At 39.8% G+C, this 20,339-nt stretch overlaps 1 protein-coding gene across 1 annotated transcript in view; it reads left to right on the top strand.

Moving 5' to 3' along the window:
• LOC146162802 (3'-5' exoribonuclease HELZ2-like) overlaps nucleotides 1–20,339 on the top strand; it is a 42,689-nt gene that overhangs the window by 9,085 nt on the left and 13,265 nt on the right. Inside the window, 18 exon segments of the mRNA XM_083385304.1 lie at nucleotides 545–705; nucleotides 1,997–2,240; nucleotides 4,114–4,160; nucleotides 4,909–5,066; nucleotides 5,554–5,755; nucleotides 6,427–6,592; nucleotides 6,774–6,870; nucleotides 7,620–7,766; nucleotides 9,032–9,394; nucleotides 9,857–10,035; nucleotides 10,621–10,776; nucleotides 11,772–11,899; nucleotides 12,646–12,882; nucleotides 13,207–13,336; nucleotides 14,765–15,012; nucleotides 15,460–15,562; nucleotides 16,760–16,827; nucleotides 19,501–19,695. Coding sequence (XP_083241430.1) covers nucleotides 545–705; nucleotides 1,997–2,240; nucleotides 4,114–4,160; nucleotides 4,909–5,066; nucleotides 5,554–5,755; nucleotides 6,427–6,592; nucleotides 6,774–6,870; nucleotides 7,620–7,766; nucleotides 9,032–9,394; nucleotides 9,857–10,035; nucleotides 10,621–10,776; nucleotides 11,772–11,899; nucleotides 12,646–12,882; nucleotides 13,207–13,336; nucleotides 14,765–15,012; nucleotides 15,460–15,562; nucleotides 16,760–16,827; nucleotides 19,501–19,695 — 3,029 coding nt within the window.

The following is a 20,339-nucleotide window of genomic DNA, read 5'->3' as shown; positions in this document are numbered from 1 at the left end:
ATAGCAATAGCAATAATAAGAACAATAAAACTTCAATAGCAATAACATGAAAAACAAAAGCTCTAATTGGTAATATTAACAAAAAAACAACAATAAAACAAAACCAATAACAAAAGCAGCAAAATCAGTACGAACAGCAACAATAACAGTGAGAAAAGCAATAATAACAATCACATAGGTAACGGTAGCAATATTATTAAACAAAAACAATAACTATATAAATAACAACCAAAGTAAAAGTAAAAGCAGCACAACCAACAAAACCATAATTTTATCAACAACAACAGCAAAAGTAACAATGGCATTATTATCAAACAAAAACAACAAAAATAAACAACAACAAAAGTAAAAGCAGTGCCACCATTGTCCACCAACAATGGAAACAATATTAAAAACAGCAGCAATAACAAGAGGAAGGCAACAATAGCATTATTATCAACCCAAACAACAAAAATAAACAACAACAAAAGCAAAATCAGCACCACCAGCAATAGAAACAATATTAAAAATAACAGACACAAACCTTTCCCGTCAATTGTTCCAGGAGGATCGCTTTCTTCTGGTGGATGAAAAGATCCTGGATGACATCCTTGAGAAGCAGCTGGGATTCCGACCCGAGAAGATGACGATCTCGGTGGATGCGGGAGGATTGGAATACCTGGAGGAGATCAAGAACGATCCAAACGAGCCGGAGACAGGACGCAGGTTGCTATGACAACATCATCTGTTGTGCAAGAAACTTTAACAAAACAAATACCAGAAAAAAACAATCCATAGAGAAGAAACAATGTCTTAGTGAAAAAAAATACTTTTAATTCACTTTTTATGTTTAATTTGTACGGATTTTTTGTCCTGCGGTCGTGAGATCGAACCTCACCGAAGTTTGCAAAATCCTTATATCGTTATACGTAAACTCAATTATTAACTCTAAATGCTTGATTGAAGAAAAATATAGAATCTAAGTGTTTTGTTTGAAAGCAAAGCAATTTTATTATTCTAGATTGGTTGTTTCTCAAGTTTTTCCTGTGGCGAACAACCTGTTGTTATGTTGCACAAACTGGGCACCACTTGGTTTAAAAAACTATTTTGCTCAAACTGGCTTAATTCCAAAAAGTTTATTTAACAATTACCTGCTTACAGTGTCAGGTGCAAAAAATATGATTTCAGAATATATTGCAGAGCGACTATAGACTCGCCTTAATTATCCTGAACTCCGCATAAGACCTGAGACAGCTTACGTACTACAGGTTGAGAACCACTGATTTAATTAACTTTTTTGATTCAAATCAGTTCGAACTTGCTTATTAATGTCATGAGCTTAACAGTAAGACATTGACAACGTATGTTCCTTCAAAGGCGACGCAGTCCGCTAATCTAGTAAAACTAGAAAAAAAACTATATTTTATTACTTTTACAATTTTGAATATTTACTTCCTTATAACTTACGGCGAATCAATTGTCGAGTCTTCTAATTGTAAACGCGGCCCTTTGTGTTTCTTTATGAGTCACAATGACACAAATAAAGAGTTTGATTTAATGGTTGGTTTACGTTAGCTGCTCAGTAGGTCATCAACCACTGTCATCACTGTAGATTAACTGTGAAATTTTAGTAGACATAGACCTCCAGTGTTCGACAGTAAGCGATACTTCTAAACTGCATTCCGGAAACTGTAGCCTGGCTGGTTTTGGACAAACATTCGCCAACATGAGCTTTGTCCAAAACGGACTTATAAGGTCAAAAACGAACCCAAAAAGTTACTAATGCTATCCAGTTAACTGGTTAAGGTAAACCTGGATATCAGTTGGCCAAAACACATAGGTTAATCTATTAACCGCTATCCGGATAGTACAACCCTAGTACTTTTCCAACACTTCCAATTGTTGGTATCTTATCCATATCGTAAGATCTAAAATGGACCACGAAGGGTAAAAAAGACCCAAAACAAGTTTATTCAAATTTCGGAATGCTGCTGGTAAAAAAATTAATTTCCAACAGACGCGGTGACGTAATGCGTGACGTCATCTACCAGAAGTTCACGGTTCGCCAGTTACGCTCCTTCCTGCAGAACAAGCCGAGGCACTACAAGCATTGCGTCATCCACAAGAAAACCTGGTACGCTGCCAAGGCAGTTGTGACGCAACAAAAGGACGACGACTGCGGAGTGATCGCGATCAAATCGCGGAAGAATATGGGGATCAGCTTCGACCGCGATGAGGTTGTTTTGCACGTTAAAAGAGGGGTAAGGGCGTTTTTTTGTTTTTTTTAGTCGTACTATAAGAATGTATGATAATGTCGAATCAGTGCCGATCCGATACCAAGTGGTAGTATCGGAACTTGTCCGATACTTTGGTGGTATCGGGACTCGTCCGATACTTTGGTGGTATCGGAACTTGTCCGATACTTTGGTGATATCGGAACTCGTCCGATACTTTGGTGATATCGGAACTCGTCCGATACTTTGGTGGTATCGGTACTCGTCCGATACTTTGGTGATATCGGAACTCGTCCGATACTTTGGTGATATCGGGACTCGTACGATACTTTGGTGGTATCGAAACTCGTCCGATACTTTGGTGATATCGGAACTTGTCCGATACTTTGGTGATATCGGAACTCGTCCGATACTTTGGTGGTATCGGAACTCGTCCGATACTTTGGTGGTATCGGTACTCGTCCGATACCATGTGATAGTATCAGGACTTGTCCGATACTTTGGTGGTAGCGGAACTCGTCCGATACCATGTGATAGTATCGGTACTTGTCCGATACTTTGGTGGTAGCGGAACTCGTACGATACTTTGGTGGTATCGGAACTCGTACGATACTTTGGTGGTATCGAAACTCGTCCGATACTTTGGTGGTATCGGTACTCGTCCGATACTTTGGTGGTATCGAAACTCGTCCGATACTTTGGTGGTATCGGAACTCGTCCGATACTTTGGTGGTATCGGAACTCGTCCGATACTTTGGTGGTAGCGGAACTCGTACGATACTTTGGTTATATCGGAACTTTTCCGATACTTTGGTGATATCGGAACTCGTACGATACTCGGGTGGTATCGGAACTCGTCCGATACTTCGTGGTATCGGCTGTCGATACGATACTAGAGTGGTATCGGTGCTGATCCGATAAGAAGTGATATAGTATCGATAGCAACGGCATATTTATAGGTCATAATATATTGCACCTCAATGTGTGCTGTAATTTAAATATGACTCCTACTTGTTCGTGTATGTGTGTTCTATTGTAGCTCCCTTATATCTACTTCAATGTAACTAATTTTTCGACATTTTTTGAACTAAATTTAATTTTTAAAACTTAACACTAAGTCAATCAATGCATGGAATCAAGCGTTTTGTCAAACATGTTGGGGCTGGATAATTGTCGAAGGCCTGACCATCGCGGGCCGGTTTAAAATTTTGTGTTGAATAATAACTTGATTATCTTTGAACGAAATAAAATACGAACAACTTTGCAAGGAAACTGTAGCGGACCTTAATAAATTGACGTTCTGTTTGTATCAAATTTCATCAAAATTTAGTTTTAAATTGCATCCTACAACATTGGAACTGTACTTATGTTCATCAATTATTGGATTGTTAGAAAGGATGTCAACTTATAATTTATAAGATTGATAGTGTGCATTCAAGTTTCTTACTATGAAAGATCACAAATGCTGGCAATTTTTTGTATTTGACAGCTTTTGAACTAACCAGTACAGGAATATTGGTAAAAACGATTTATTTCTCACTTGAAAATATGTGCATTTGATATTATTTCATGAAGCAACCACAAAAACATAGTATTTTTTTTTTGTAAGTAAAATATGACAATCTTTTTACGCTTTGTCAACTGTAATATTAACCGGTTATTTTCCAAAATTACAACAGCAAAAATTCCACCGCACACGTGAAAATCTTTCGAGGCACATTCTTATGCCGCGGTACACCGATAGATAACCACGGGTTTAGCAGAAACTCCTAATCGGGCGGATTAATTGACCGGATGGGTCGAATCTGGGCCGCAGGCCGTAGTTTGGGTGATCCCTGTTCGATCTCAATGTGAAGTGTTAATTACTAGGTTTGATTAATGTTTTTACTTTTTTCAACAGAAACCTGGTGAAGGAGCTACTGGAAAAGTGATCGGAGTTCTGTCAAGGTAAATTAGTTATTCCGCAGTCCCAGGTTAACAGTTATTCCGGTATTAATGAAGCTTAATTTATTTTTCCTAACGCAATAAACTTGACCAAGGGTGAAAATACCCACAGAATTAAAGTTGATACTTCGATAATCCTGTAACTTGATAAAATATCTATAGTATACTCGGCCGTATTAGAACTGTTACCGGAAACCAATTGTTCAACTAAAAGTCAATTTTATGAATCCAAAACCTAATTCAGCTTAACGTAATAAGAATATCAAAGCCCATACAGAAGTAGGTATCATTTTGGACGTTTCGAATAACTCTTTATTCATTTTCATTTTCAACATAATTCAGCTTATAAATATAATTTTGTTTGACTTTTAGTTGGTACATGGCTTTAAACTTAAATTAGTTTTATGATTACAAAAACATAATTCAAGTCAACAAGAAGATTTAAAACTTTATCCGCCAAGCCACGTAGAAGGCTTTAAGCTTGATTTAAATTAGGTGTATGAAAATTAATTCTGGTTAAGTATATGACCTTAATCTTTATTCCAGTCATTTCAACGTTAAGGATATGAATTGAAACATAGTTTTTCAACCAAATTTAAGACTGAAATCTTACTTCAAGCTGATTACATGACATAAAACCTAATCAAAGTAAAACTTGTGTTTCACAAGCAAATTAAATCAAATAGATGACTTAAAACCCAAAATAAGTGCATTAAAATGACTTAAAATTAAGTTAAGTTTGTTACTTAAGGTACAAGGAGCCTCGTAACCGCGAGTTCGTTTGCATTCCTGACCCGTACAGTCCCTCCTTCATGTGCCCAGTCGACAACAAAACAACAAAGTTCGCAATCGTTAAGTCCAAGAACGCCAAGAAGAACGAAGTCACGATCTACTCTTTTCACGCCGACGGTAAGATATGCAATCTGCTACTAATACTTATTTCAAACTAGCCCGGAAACCTTCAGGGTGGCTAACCGAAATCGGTTGATCAATTAAGGATGCTCACACAGTCACACATATATTTGTGTAAAAAATATGATCTAGCCTTTCTGGAGCTGCTTTATGACGGATAACAGTCAAGACAATTATGTAAAGGCTTGATGTCTGATTTCTCTATCTTCAGCCATTATATTTGACTATTCTCGTTCTTTTTTGTTTTGCATTAGGCGTTTTTTTGACTTAATAAACATTTAAACACCTAGTTTTTCAGGAAAACAAAACATGAAATGTTCTAAGACCAACGCTTCTAACTCGCTTCGAACCGAAAGCGTCAAAGTTAAAACATTTTAATTTTCCGCAAAGAGAAGAGTTTTTACGCCTTACGTGCCAACGTTTTCCGAATTTTGGGCATTTTAGGATTTAGTAAACATCGAAACACCTCCTTTTACAGGGAAAGAAAACATGAAATGCAAGCCTGAAAGAGTGGAGCGTATTGATCTTCACTCGTATCACCGCGGTGGCGGCAAGCTCTTCATTGTGCGTTACCTCAAGTGGAGTGAAACATCGCTCTACCCACTCGGTTATGTATCGAAGGTGATCAAAGCAAGTGAGGCGGAAAAGTACTTCACAATCACGTACGACGTCCCTCCTAAACACAGGTGACTACTTTCATCAATTAAATAAAATAACATTATTCATGGCTTGGCTAAAATATGGTTTGATCTACGAAAAAGAAAAATTAAGGGTCGGTTTGAAGATTTGACTGTGGTTTTGAAAATCCGACGCGCGCCTCATTTTTTGGTCGTTTTTTTCCATTTTTTTAGTTATTTAGGCTAAAATAATCCTTTACGTTTTGCTTTTAAATAAATTACACTTTTAAGGTGTGCTCACCCATTCCTACTCTTATTATATTGTCAAAACAAGAATTGTTTTAACTTTTAAATGGAATCACACTTTTTTATATCATGTGTACTTCAGATCCTCCTTTTTGGCTCATAAAGAATTTTGTCTGTTCCCCATGGGGCCACTGCAAAAATAATTGAACACCCTTGTTCTAAAGCAGGATTTCTAAACCAGGGGTGCTAGACCGTTCCAAGGGGGTGCGTGGATGCTGAATCAGATACAAAAATGTATTACTGTATTTGATTTCTTTGCTGTAAAACTAACTTACATTAAGCACCGTGTAATTACAATGGTTTTGCTATTCAAACAATTCTAAAAACAGTGCGAGAATTGGTTGGTGATTTGAAAGGGGTGCGGCAAAAAAACACTGTTCCAAAAGGTTGGATTATTGCTTAGAAATTAGTTTGTTCATTCTTTTAATCCACAGGAAAGATGTAGAGGAAGAATGTGAAGGGTTCGAGGACACAAACTCGGACCTCAGGATTGACCTTACCGACCTCTTCGTCTTTACAATTGATCCTCCGGGATTCAAGGACCTTGACGACGCCCTCAGCATCACGAAGTGCTCTCAAGGTCATCACGACTGCTTCGAGGTTAGTGTTGCACTGATGTGATGTTGTTCTTTTCAAATTATATTTTCCAAGGAATTAAGTATTTAATAGACGCTTTAACCTTTTCTAATATCCTTTAGAAGGTCTTAGTCATAATAAACTCAGTTCTTTAAGAAAGCTGTGAAGACGTGGTGTTTTCTGAATTAACTTTGATAATTTCAAGGTTGGAATTCACATTGCTGACGTGGCTTCGATGGTTCCAGAAGATTCCAAGGTGGACCGAGCGGCACAGGACAGAGCCACAACCTTCTACGACCCAGGTTACTACTCAATTGTAAAGTAAATCTTGATTACTCGATATGCAACCAAAATCACCATTAGCAAATAGAAAAATAACATAACTTATATTGTCACATTGTTGTTCCACACATAAGTTGTAACTCCATCGGTATTTTTCTCCTTATTCGTGTTTTTTATAATATTTATCATATAACAAATATTTAACATTCAAACGAACTGATTTTCAGTTTACTTAGTTTCGTACTTAGTCTTTTAACGTTGATGTGGCTACTATTGTATCAACTGTCAATTTTAAAGCCATCTATTCTCAGTCAACTAATGTTTAAAGGTCACCGTGAAACAAAAACAGTTACAGAAAATATACTTTGGAGCATAATGTTTGGAGGTTGTAGTAAAACGTAAAAAGAATATCACCAACTGAGCTATGCAGGCTCAGAAGGGAACGAGTCGAGAAACAACCAATGCTTGCTCAATCTGTTACAATGCTTGCTCAATCTGTTAGTACAAGCAACTTCAATTAAAGGGGATTCACAGTACCATATCATTATCCAATGAAACATGAACACATAGATTTCATGTGTAAACACACATATGTGTGAATGTTTCATTAGTGAGAAGGTACTGATAATAATTGTATATATACATGCTGAGGCAGAAAATATACTGTTGCTGCCAGGCATAGTGTACTAAAAAGAATCTTTTTCGATATCTTTTTATTTTCTCCAACGTTTCGGCTTCCTATGCAACTGTGTCTCAATGATTTTTTTAGACATCCTGAAAGATCGTCGCAAGAACTCCCCAATGCTTCCAAAGGCTCTGAGTTCGCGCAAATGCAGTTTGTTGGCCGATGGAAAGACAAGACCTGCCATCTCAACTTTCTTCCACACTTCCATGCCTCCTGACATAACTAATCCTGGTAAAATACAGTAAAATTAGCGATATTTCACTAAAAGTTTTACTAATTTTGATAGGTTTTCAAGTAAAATTAGCAACAAGGTATTTTACTTTTTTTTTTTTTTTTGTTTAAAGTTTGTTTTTAACTAAAATAAAGTAAGAAATGTTTACACATATCAGTAAATTCTCACAACAAATCTCAATAGTCTTTTCTGAGAAAATAACTTACCTGCGTTGTTATTAACGGAAAATGTTACCTTAGTTCTTTTTATTTAGTATTTTAATGATTTATTTAAATGTACCCTTTGTATAATTTTAATGGGGTTAATCAGTACGACTTATGAAGAGGTAGATCACATGCTGATTTGTTTAGCAACTCTTTAAGTCGGTTGATCTTCTGTAAGTTTTTATTAATTACTTTTATAAGGCATCTGGTGGCATTATATTAAGACAAATTGTGTTGAATTCTCGACAAGGTTTCGCTTCAGCAGGGATAAGTAGAAATGAAAGCATATAAAGTGCACGACTTAGAAACACAAGCGCGAGTGAATAGCGATATGAACAATGAAGTCTAATATATTCAATAAAAATCTAAAAGCCATAATATTTGATGAAAGCGACACTTCGCAATTTACAGACGTTTCAGCAATAACTCATGCCATCATCAGTGTAAAAATCAAGTGAAAAAAGCGTTAAAATATAAATACAACCTCGGCACCTTTAGGCCTATATCTTTTTAATACCTAGCGCTACACATTGACCCATACATTGCCTTTTTTCTCTGCTATTTTTGTCCTTTTTTCCTTTCTTTTTACGCTTTTATCTTCACTTGATTTACACTGATGATGGCATGAGTTATTGCTGAATCGTCTGTAAATTGCGAAATGTCGCTTTTACCAAATATTATGGCTTTTATATTTTTATTGAAGTTAGTAAAATACCCGTGTATTGTGTTCCAAGAAGTCTAATATATTCACAGGCACATGCTCACAAAGACCTGTGTGACTGACGGAAAGTACTTTTATGTAAGATGTTTAATTACTTTTATGCAGTGGTTCTCAACCGGGGTGCCGCGGCACCCTAGTGTGCCATTTCTAATGCTCAAGGGTGCCGAGAGATATTTGGAAAGGGTGCCGAGAGATATTTCTTGAATTGTGACATTCAAGTAAATACCTACAGAAAACTCTCGTAGGGGTTCCGCAATCTATTTATTATTTCTGGGGGGTGCCAGAAGCCATCAAAGGTTGAGAACCACTGATTTAATGTAAGGTGTTTAATTCGTTTAAGATTCGTGCATTCCGCCACCCAAGCTTACTCTGATCAAGTCTCGTCGCCAAATGAACTACAAGGAAGCGGAGGATTGCTTGAGGAAAGCAAGAAATCATCGCCATCACAACGATCACGAAGATCATGGAGATCACGGAGAACACGGAGATCATGGAGATCACAAAGATCATGGAAATCACAACGATCGCGGAGACCACAACGATCACGGAGATCACAACGATCACAACGATCACAACAATCACAACGATCACAACGATCACAAAGATCATGGAGATCATCAAGGCCATGGAGATGACAGCGATCTTGAAGATGATGATGATGAACTTGATGAAATTACCCTGAAAACTCTTCCACAGCAAATGTGTAAGACTAAATAGAACAACCTAAAAAATACTTTTAACAATCAGTTTTTATTCCAATTAGTTATGTATATTTCAATTCGATATTTCTGGTAATTAATACTTCAGGACTGAAAACCTTTAATTTAACACATAAATTTGATATTTAAACTTGAAATACGTAATAAGAATATCAAAGCCCATAAAGAAGTAGGTATCATTTTGGACGTTTCGAATAACTCTTTATTCATTTTCAACATAGCAACATTGCTGAAAAACTATGTACTCCTCTTTTAATTTTTCTTCAACAAAAAGAATATGTTTCGTTCTCGTAAGGCAAAAAGTGAATTCTAGCTATCTCTTTTACCAGTGGAAAAAATAATATATCCACAGGTTTATACTTTCTATTGTAAGCGACATACTGCCACAATCTGTACTCATTGCTATAGTAGAATGCTTCACGTTTTACAACCTACTCTCCGTACAGACCAAATATGGCGGTTCCTTTTGGTGTTGCGTCAGCGTCGCATTGGTGTCTCTATATACTCGTCGCAAACTGAGAGCAACAAGTTCCAGCATTTCTACGAGGAGGGATTGGCTCACATGATGATCGAAGAAGCGATGATCACTCTTAACGCATCGACCACCATTTTCCTTAAGAACTCGGTTTGAAATATATTGTATTATATTTATAAACGTTAACATCGTTTTGTTTAAAAGTATAGATTGTAAAAATAAATTTGGTATAGCGCTCATTGATGGTCGATAGAGAACCAACCTGATAGCTTGTTTTCAAAACTACTTTTAGGTTAAACCTCCGCTTTATACATCTGCATTTTGCTTCAAGCGATACATGTGCGGAATAAACTTACCTGTTTTTATAAACAGTCTTAACATTATAAGCTATTGGCGGTAGGAACACGTGTTAGCAAAAAACTTTTTGCTGACATTTGACTAAAAAAACTGCGTTCTACCCCAAAACATCAAGTTTCTCAAAAAAACGTTAACTTATTTTACATCTGTTTGATTCAAACTTAAAGTTAAGCGACTCCTTTTTTCTCCTTTTCTTGAAGAACAACTTTTTCTTGAACTCACATTTTATTACGTAATAACGCTTTTATTAAAACATAAAGTTTCCTAATTGAACATTTTTCTTTCCTATAACTGTTAGATTTGCTAACAATGCTAAATATCGGCACTAAAATATGCATAATTTATTTAATCGTATCACTCACTATTTTTCCTCTTCAGAAGAGCAACTTCCTCTTGAGATGCCAGCAGCAACCTCCAGAGGATGTTTGGAGGAACTGGATGCAGCGCTACTCCCGCCAGATCAGTCTCTCTCTACGCATGCAATCCTGCCTCCAACATCTCGGAGCTGAAGTCCAGGATAAAACAACAATCAAGGTAGAACAAGTGATAAATAGGGCGATTATTTTTTGACTGTTTTTTTGACTTTTTTTTTGAAAAGTTAACTTGTTTTCCCGCCCTCACGATTGGATTTTATGCACTTGACAATACTGATAACTACCTAGGAATAAAATAATGTTGGGCCTAAAATGTCCAATTTAATACCAGGTCCTAAATGAATCAGTACTATTAAGCGACACTTCATGATACTATGCTTCTGTTGGTGTTGCTAATTAATGAATAGCCGTACAGCAGTCGAGAATTATGCTTTTGAAATTCGGGTTACTGATCCGTAAAAGGATTTTACTATTTTTAGCCATCCTGCAGTGCTAAAAAGTTAAGATCTACTGATTTACAAGGCTCTCTGGCTTATCCTGTTTAGTACGTTGATGTTTTTTTTTAGAGATTCTTGACTAATTAGCGGCGGTTTCTTTGTGATACAAATGATAAAAGTGCCAGGTGCTTAGCCAACGCTTATCGCACTTTACCTTTGCTGAGAATCGAACCCGGTTCTGAGGTTTAATGACATTAATTGCGTTTTGCAATCTGTGTTATATTTAGCCTACACTTTTGTTTGGAATTGAATTTGCTGAGGTTTGCGAATGTTCTTTTTGATGCCCTGAAAGCGTTGTTTTTATCCAGTATTAAGGCTATTTATGTAAATTCGGTTACACAAGGGTGTATTTATGTCCAAAATCAATCTAAAATAAGAATCGCCTTATAATGACACCAAGTTGTAAACAAATAGTATTTATTCAACTGCTTGAAGGTGACGACAACAGCACCTTTGGGGGCAATGTCCTGTTAAGCTTTTTTTATGTTTAGCTTACTGCCACTTAGATTAAGTCCTAGTTGTGATTTTGCTTTTATTAATACACGCATGCTGTTTTATACTATCGAAGCCCCAGATTACCAACCTTCCGATTTGACTAATATCGTTGACATTTCCTTATGACTTAACATCTTGTTTGATCTTGTTCTTTTTCCTTCAGAACTTGCCGATCCTCCCAGAGGTCCTCGGGGCGATCCAGGATGCTTTGAACCGAGAAGATGCGGAGTCACTTCTTCTCCTCCTCTCCTGCGACGATCTGCATCCGACTCTGATCCCTGCATCCAGCGGGTGAGTCGGTTCATATTGATGGAGACCAATTCAGGATTTTATTCCCCCTTACAGGATAAAGCAAATCCATTTTCATGAGCTTAAAATCTCAAGATACACTAATCGTATCTAAAACCAATTTTAGGCGTCTGATTTACCTTTAATTTATGGTACATAAAAATCCGACAATGAATGATCATGAAGTAGAACAGTGGTCACAATTTCCAGCGGTCATGGGTTCGAATCTCCACTTAGGGTCGAACGTCAATTTTAAATATTTTTTTATTTTAGCGAGCTTTCATTGAAGAGAAATATTTAATTAAAACTAATCCTTTATCTATTCTAACCAATTGATAGGCGCCTAATTTTTGCGCAAATTTTAATTACAAGCTGTTCGTATTTTCAGTTACATGAGAATTCAGCAGCGATCTAGTTTGAAGACTTGCCCTATAAACTTCAAACACAGTTCAAGTTTCACTAAATATTTTGAGGCGTTTGATTAATTTCCACGCAAGCTTAAAATCGCAACATTTCTACGTTTTCAGTTGCATGAGAATCCAGCAGCGAGCGAATATAAAGCCTTGCCCTACAAATTAACAATGAGTAACTACAAAGTACAACAGCGGTCGAAATTTCCCGAGGTCATAAGTTCGAATCTCCACTCGGGTCAAACGTCAATTTTTTTAATTTCAGCGAGTTTTTATTGAAGAGAAATTTATAAATATAACTATAACTAACTAAAACCTTCTGCATTTTTATTACATGAGAATACAGCAGCGAGCGACTCTCAAACCTTGCTCCCACAACTCGAACCGTCCTCTTGATTTCTCCCACTTCTCTTTGCGCATTCCACCCTACTCCTGGTGCTCCTCTCCCATCCGGAGGTACACTGACGTCATCGCACAAAGAGCCATCGTTGCTCGATGCAGAAGCGCGCGCGAGCAGGCCGATGTCGATGGTGACGTCATAGTGCTGGGCACAAGGGCGCAGAAAAATCTTACTGAGTGAGTGTTTGTGTTGTTTGTTTGGCGCTATTTATTATTTTCAGGGTTTTAAAGAACTTACTTATTTTATTCATATCCACTTCATACGCTAACTTTTAACACCAAAGTATTTACGAGTAATATAACAAAGAAAATGTACTTGACAACAAACAGTAAATTGTTATTGTTTTGGATTGTAAAAAATAACACACGTTTGTCATTTTTTCAACTTTCGTTAAAATAGATTATTAAGAGTAAGAAAAAGGATATGTGTAAGTGGTTTTATATTTTACACTGGATAGTTTACGTTGTAATAATTTGTAAAACTTTATTTCGACATTTTAGGGTATGCAAAGTGATATCACTTCGCCTTAATGACGTGAAAGAATATGAGAGGGACTTGATGCAGTTCACCGTCGCCAAAGATTTCCAGCAGCAAGAAAACCGACTCTACATTCAAGCCGTTGTCACTGAGGTTTGCATTTTGTCAATATGAAGCTTAAGCTTACACTATAAGCGCTGCTTTCGCTTTCCAAGCGGTTTAATGTATCAACATCCAGCCCTTTTGGTGACAATACTGAGCTGTCCGATAGTAGCCGATCGGTACCGATACCCGATACCAGTTTTTTGGGTATCGGCACCTGTACGATATTAATTAGCACCGGTTCTTTATTACAATGCCTTTTTGAAAGTAAGCATGTCCTGTTTGGCCTTTACTTTTCTTTAATTGCGCAATAATGACTTTATTACGTTAACACGTGTGCGATAAAGAACTAAAAGGCATTTGCTTATTGTTAAGAAAAAAATGTTTTGTGCCTGTGGAACTGCTAGGCCGGCTACACTGAATCACCTTGTCCACTTTGTTTCGCCATACTTTCTTTCTTTTCATATGTTTTTGTTCTCCTGATTAGCACGACAAAACGGTAACCACTTGATAATGAATGTCAAAGCCAAAAAGGTTGAGTAGATCGACATCATCTTGATTAGGACGTTTCGATACGAACTTCTATCATATTCAGTTAATGTAACTGAGAAGTAATTCAAGACATTACTTATAAAAGGTGGGGCGCAATCGTTGATATCTGAGTTTCTATAGTCGGGAAATTATTTAGCACCTTCAGGTGTTGAACAGGTACAGCAGTGTTGATAGTGTGTCAACGTTAGATTCCGCTTTGTGTCAATAATAAGTATCTTAATTTTTAAATAACAGACAGAGAAATCGGGTTCCAATGCACTGGATACAAACGTCTCAAGAAGAACGTTTCTGTGATGAACTACTCAAGTCTTCAGAATAAAGTTGCAAAGTTGGGAAACGTTTTGGAACGCGTCGATAATTTGAGGAACGACAAAATCTTGGAGACCAACCATCTGAAGTGGTTCATACGGTGGGTTGCGCATTTTGTTTTGGAATAATTCCTCAAAATATATATATTGTTTTAAGACCATTATTTCGGCAATGTGTTAAAACAACTGCATACTGAATTTGTTTTTTCATTTTTACATACCACTATAATCTTAACATACCACTACAACGGATAACATCTTTAAAGTCCAACCAATAATTACTATGCGGTAGGTTTTGTGTTGTATATCACAACAATCCATCCTATAATATTTTGAGGTTGGGTGCAGTTTTAATCCTAACAATCGTATTTCAAAAAAAGATAGCTTTGATTTATCTGTGAACAGGATTCTTTCTTTAAAAGAGCCATAGGTTTCCCACTGTTGACCCAATATAATAATACTATAGTTACAAAACTTGCTATAAAAACATTGATGGTTCATCTTGACCACATAAATATAAATTGACCAAATTTACCAATCGGGATGTTCAACACGTAATTTATTCTTCTTCTTCTTTCGTGTGTCAAACACGGAGCTCTGTTGACGAGAGCCATTTCAGAGTGTCATTGTCGAGGTCTCTGAGGCCTCGTTCCCCATGGGGTGGACGGTGGGTGGTACATTCCTCCACGATGTGGTCCGCAGTTTGGTGTTGGGCGCCACATATGCAAGCTGGATTGTCGGTCAAGCCCCACTTCAGCATCGACGCTCCGAAACAGCCGACTCCAGTGCGGAGGCGGTTAAGATTAACCCACTGTCGCCGTGGAAGGTCCAGGCCTGTTACTTCATAAGGGCTGTCTATGTAGCGATGTAATCTTGTTTGTGGTGCTGCTGACCACCTCTCCGTCCACCGGTTCTTTACCCAGGTGTCCTTGGACATGCCATCTCTGACGACCTGTAGCATCGTCTTTGCCTGGGCAGCAAAGGAGTGCCTCGATTTTAGGCGTTGATGGCAGGTCTTATTAGTGAGAACTCTGTGCAGTAGATGTTGTTCGTTGCAGAGCGCTTTTCTACAGAGGGCTAGGGTCGCTGCCTCTCGGCGGATGTCAGGCGGTGCTATGCCGGCCAGCACGGGCAGCTGCTCGGTTGGCGTGGCACGTAGGCAGCCAGATATGACACGCAACGCACTATTAAGGGTAGTGTCCACCTTCTTAGCGTGGCTACTTCGGCACCACACAGGGGCACAGTACTCAGCAGCGGATAGCACCAGTGCCTGGACAGATATACGCAGCACCTTAGTTGAGCCTCCCCACGCAGTACCGGCCAGACGGCGTATAAGCGCAATGCGAGCGGTTGCCTTCGCCCTGACGCTGTCGACGTGATGCTTGAACGTCAGCGTTCTGTCAAGCTCGACCCCGAGGTATGTGGGGGTAGCATTATGCTGCAACAACGTGTTGTTGACTCGGATGTTTGTAGTACGCTTGGCTTCCCTGTTATTTAGGTGGAACATTATGGCCATAGTTTTCCCCATGCTTAATTTTAGTCTCCAGTTCTTGAAGTAGGACGACAGGATCCCCATGTCTGCGGTTAGACCTTCTTCGGCTTCGCCCCATGTTGGCTTGCTGAATAGAATTGCAAGATCATCTGCATAGCCATATTTCTTCGACTGGGTGGCGGGTAAGTCGTGAATATATATGTTAAATAACATAGGAGCAAGGACGGAACCTTGTGGTACGCCATTCCTCAGCTTTCGAGTCCTACTGCATTGACCGTTAATTGTGTGAAGCTGAAAGCTACGGTTACTCAGCATGTTTAAGATGAAGTTGACCATATGCATATCTGGGATCATCTTCAGGAGCTTTAGGTGAAGACCACGCAACCAAACGGTGTCATACGCAGCCGTGAGGTCGATGAACACGGCTCCGACTTTTTCACCAGCCTCAAACCCATTCTCTATATCTTGGCACAGTAGGGTAACCTGATCTGTGGTAGATCTGCCACTGCCGAAACCCGCTTGCTCCTTGGGCAATTGTGGATCGATAATAGGATTTAGGCGCGTGTGGAGAAGTCGCTCCAACATCTTGTAAGGAACACACAATAGCGATATAGGGCGATAACTCTTCGGGTCGCCTTTTGGTTTGTTTGGCTTCGGTAAAGCTATTACCTTCGCCCGACGCCAGATCTTGGGTAACCTGCCAGTTCGAAGACAGGTCGAGAAGAAAGAGGTTAGCCATGAGGACATTTTCCTTCCTTGATGTTTTATAAACTCTGGATGAATTCCATCGATGCCTGGTGATCTGCCCACTTTAAGTTGTTTGGTGGCTTCCGCAAGTTCTTGGTCGGTGAAGTCGATTGAAAGGTTGGAGTTACAGGTGGGGGACGCACGAATTTCTTTGGTCTTGGCATTAATTCTTCTGCTGAAGGACCTGTCTACATTAGGGCAACGGTTGTTGCTGAGAAGTTGGGCGGCAATCGCATTGGCCGTGATGGGGCATTTACTTGGTTTTGCCGACCTTCCAGTAAGCCTGTTGACTGTTTGCCAGGCTCTACGACTGGAATGAGTAAAGTTTATTGACTTCACTGTTTCATTCCATCTCTCCCTTCGTTGTTCGTTTAGTCTGCGGATGAGATCATCGGCAGCCCTTTCTCGATCATGGATGGATTCCGCCTCGTTTTGTGTGCGAAGTAATTGCTCGCATTCTTCGTCCCAGCAAGGAACGTAGCTCCTTCGAAAGCCGCGGGGAATGTTATTCTTCGCAGCAGAGGTTATAGCCTTGCAGAAGGTGCTATAGGCGCAGTTGATGTTGACTGAGTTCGGGGACGGCAAGCCAACAGCTATCGCATCGAGTTGTTGACTGAATCTTTTCCAGTTGGCTTTGCGGAAATTCCAACGCCTCACGGGATTCCCTTCAATAGGCTGAACTAACGCTGGGGTTAGAATCAGCGATGGACGATGGTGAGAATGGGGGAATCTATCCAGAACGCGCCTCTCCGGCATTGGCTCACCGGCGCAGCTTTTAAAAAAGGCCAGGTCGGGATTGGTGTCGGTGTTCCAGCGCGCGGAGTGGAATGTCGGTTGCTCTTTCGGATCGAAAAGTAGAGTGGCGTCAATGGATGAAGCCCATTCGATAAGGGTGTCGCCGTCTGCATTGCTGACGCTATAGCCCCAGTCAGTGTGATGGCAGTTGAAGTCGCCGACGTAAAGAGCTGGTGCGGTGACATCTGGAAGTGAGTCGAGATACAGTCTGCTGGGTGGTGGCTTGTAGATGTTGACGATGGTAGTGTCTTGTACCTTGGTTGTCAGCCACTCCACAGTTGTATTGTCGTCAGACTGCGCCATCGCTGACCAAGGTATATCATTCCTGATAAAGGTTGCGATGCCATGGTGCTTGTCCAGTGTGAATCCGGCCAGGTTGAAACCCGGTATCTTCAGGACGCTAGAGTTGGTAGCATGCGTTTCCTGCAGGGAAATTATCGCAACTTTGTTGTTGTTGGCGATATGTGTAATGACGCTGAGTTTGGCGGTTGTAAGGCCCTCAACATTTAGCTGTAGCAGCGCCAAGTCTTGGCTTTCGACGAACGTTGTTTTTGCCGCCTGGCCTAAAAAGGCCACATGCTTCCTTGGACTTGACGCCGGGTCATGATTCATTTGACGTGTTTGACGGTTTAAAGACATTGGTTTCGCTTATGTTAGCTACTCATAGGGGATGCCACGTAAAGGCTGTCTTTATACCCCCCTAATTTATTCCAATACCCGTTACTTCACGAATAAAGCCCGTCTTTTCTGATAACAAACTTCAGCCTTCGGTTGTAATGTTTAATTTTCAATTTTCTGATAAGTTTATCTTAAAGTAGAAATGTTGCGTTAGTATCGTATCGGACGACTACCGATACCACTCTAGTATCGGACAAGGAACGATATCATCCAAGTATCGGACAAGTAACGATACCAACCTATCCGATAGTACCAATACCACCCTAGTATCGGACAAGTAACGATACCACCCTAGTATCGGACAAGTACCGATACCACCCAAGTATCGGACAAGTACCGATACCACCCTAGTATCGGACGAGTGCCGATACCACCCTAGTATCGGACGAGTGCCGATACCACCCTAGTATCGGACAAGTACCGATACCACCCTAGTATCGGACGAGTGCCGATACCACCCTAGTATCGGACAAGGAACGATACCAACCTATCCGATAGTACCAATACCACCCTAGTATCGGACAAGTACCGATACCACCCTAGTATCGGACAAGTACCAATACCACCCTAGTATCGGACAAGTACCGATACCACCCTAGTATCGGACGAGTGCCGATACCACCCTAGTATCGGACAAGTACCGATACCACCCTAGTATCGGACTAAAACCGATACCACCCTAGTATCGGACGAGTGCCGATACCACCCTAGTATCGGACAAGGAACGATACCACCCTAGTATCGGACGAGTGCCGATACCACCCTAGTATCGGACAAGTACCGATACCACCCTAGTATCGGACTAAGACCGATACCACCCTAGTATCGGACGAGTGCCGATACCACCCTAGTATCGGACAAGTAACGATACCACCCTAGTATCGGACAAGTACCGATACCACCCTAGTATCGGACAAGTACCGATACCACCCTAGTATCGGACGAGTGCCGATACCACCCTAGTATCGGACGAGTGCCGATACCACCCTAGTATCGGACAAGTACCGATACCACCCTAGTATCGGACAAGGAACGATACCAACCTATCCGATAGTACCAATACCACCCTAGTATCGGACAAGTACCGATACCACCCTAGTATCGGACGAGTGCCGATACCACCCTAGTATCGGACAAGTACCGATACCACCCTAGTATCGGACTAAGACCGATACCACCCTAGTATCGGACGAGTGCCGATACCACCCTAGTATCGGACAAGGAACGATACCAACCTATCCGATAGTACCAATACCACCCTAGTATCGGACAAGTACCGATACCACCCTAGTATCGGACGAGTGCCGATACCACCCTAGTATCGGACAAGTACCGATACCACCCTAGTATCGGACTAAGACCGATACCACCCTAGTATCGGACGAGTGCCGATACCACCCTAGTATCGGACAAGTACCGATACCACCCTAGTATCGGACAAGTACCAATACCACCCTAGTATCGGACAAGTACCAATACCACCCCAGTATCGGACAAGTACCGATACCACCCTAGTATCGGACTAAGACCGATGCCACCTTAGTATCGGACAAGTTATCGAGTATCGGAACCGATTTGATAATATCGGATGTCTCTGGTTGTAAGAGACCACTGTTGTTTTACGAATCACTTTTTGTTCCAAGCTATTACAAGCTGCCTTCGAAATCTCAACATCCCAACACCAATCCACCGCAGCACCCACACTTTAACCGATCGATGCTGAACTCCAAACTTCTGCAAAACTTGGTCAGTGGCGTTGCTTTCCTTCTCGAATCGGGGGATCCCCGCAACATGCTCAGCGAGAAAACCAAAGCAGACGTTTCCCAACAGTTTAAGAGGTGGGAATTTTGTGTTTCACATTTGGTTTTCGGCGAATTCTCGACCAAAGCATCCTAATTTAATGCGAATATTTGTAGAATTCTGCATAAAAAGTTCTCACACTGCTATAATTTAAGCTTTGCACACAAATTATAAGAAAAGTGGTTTTGGGTTTCTGCTGAATGTTTCTTGCTTTATATTCAGTTGTGAGTTTTGATACTGATCATGCTCTTATTGGTGTGGAGTGCATATATTTTTTGGATTAAAAAGCAATGTCAAGGCCAAGCAGGTCGAATAGATCGACAGCATCTTGAGTAAGCGATTCGATACGAACTTGTAACATCATCAGTTAATGTGACTGAAGTATATTCAAACCACTTATAAATGGTTGAACGCAATGTTTTTAACATTCAGAGTTACAAATCCGCTTATAGTGTAGTTAAATATCTTTACATCTTAACAAACATGTTTTGGTTTTTAAGTGTTATAATTGTTTAGCCTTAAATTATGTTTTTTAACAGCGATGTTTAACAATGATAAATATAAATATAGAAGCTCTGTGTTGATTTAATTTAGACTTACTCCGTTCAAAAACTACTCAAGTATCAGATAGATTTGTTAATCAAAGATTTTGATGTGTTGCCATCCTTAAAATTGTAATATG

Source organism: Ascidiella aspersa, chromosome 3, assembly GCF_963924565.1.
Source record: "Ascidiella aspersa chromosome 3, kaAscAspe10.2, whole genome shotgun sequence".
NCBI classification, from domain to species: Eukaryota; Metazoa; Chordata; class Ascidiacea; order Phlebobranchia; family Ascidiidae; genus Ascidiella; species Ascidiella aspersa.
Note: the sequence above shows the minus strand (reverse complement) of the source record. Positions and strands in the feature narration are given on the sequence as shown.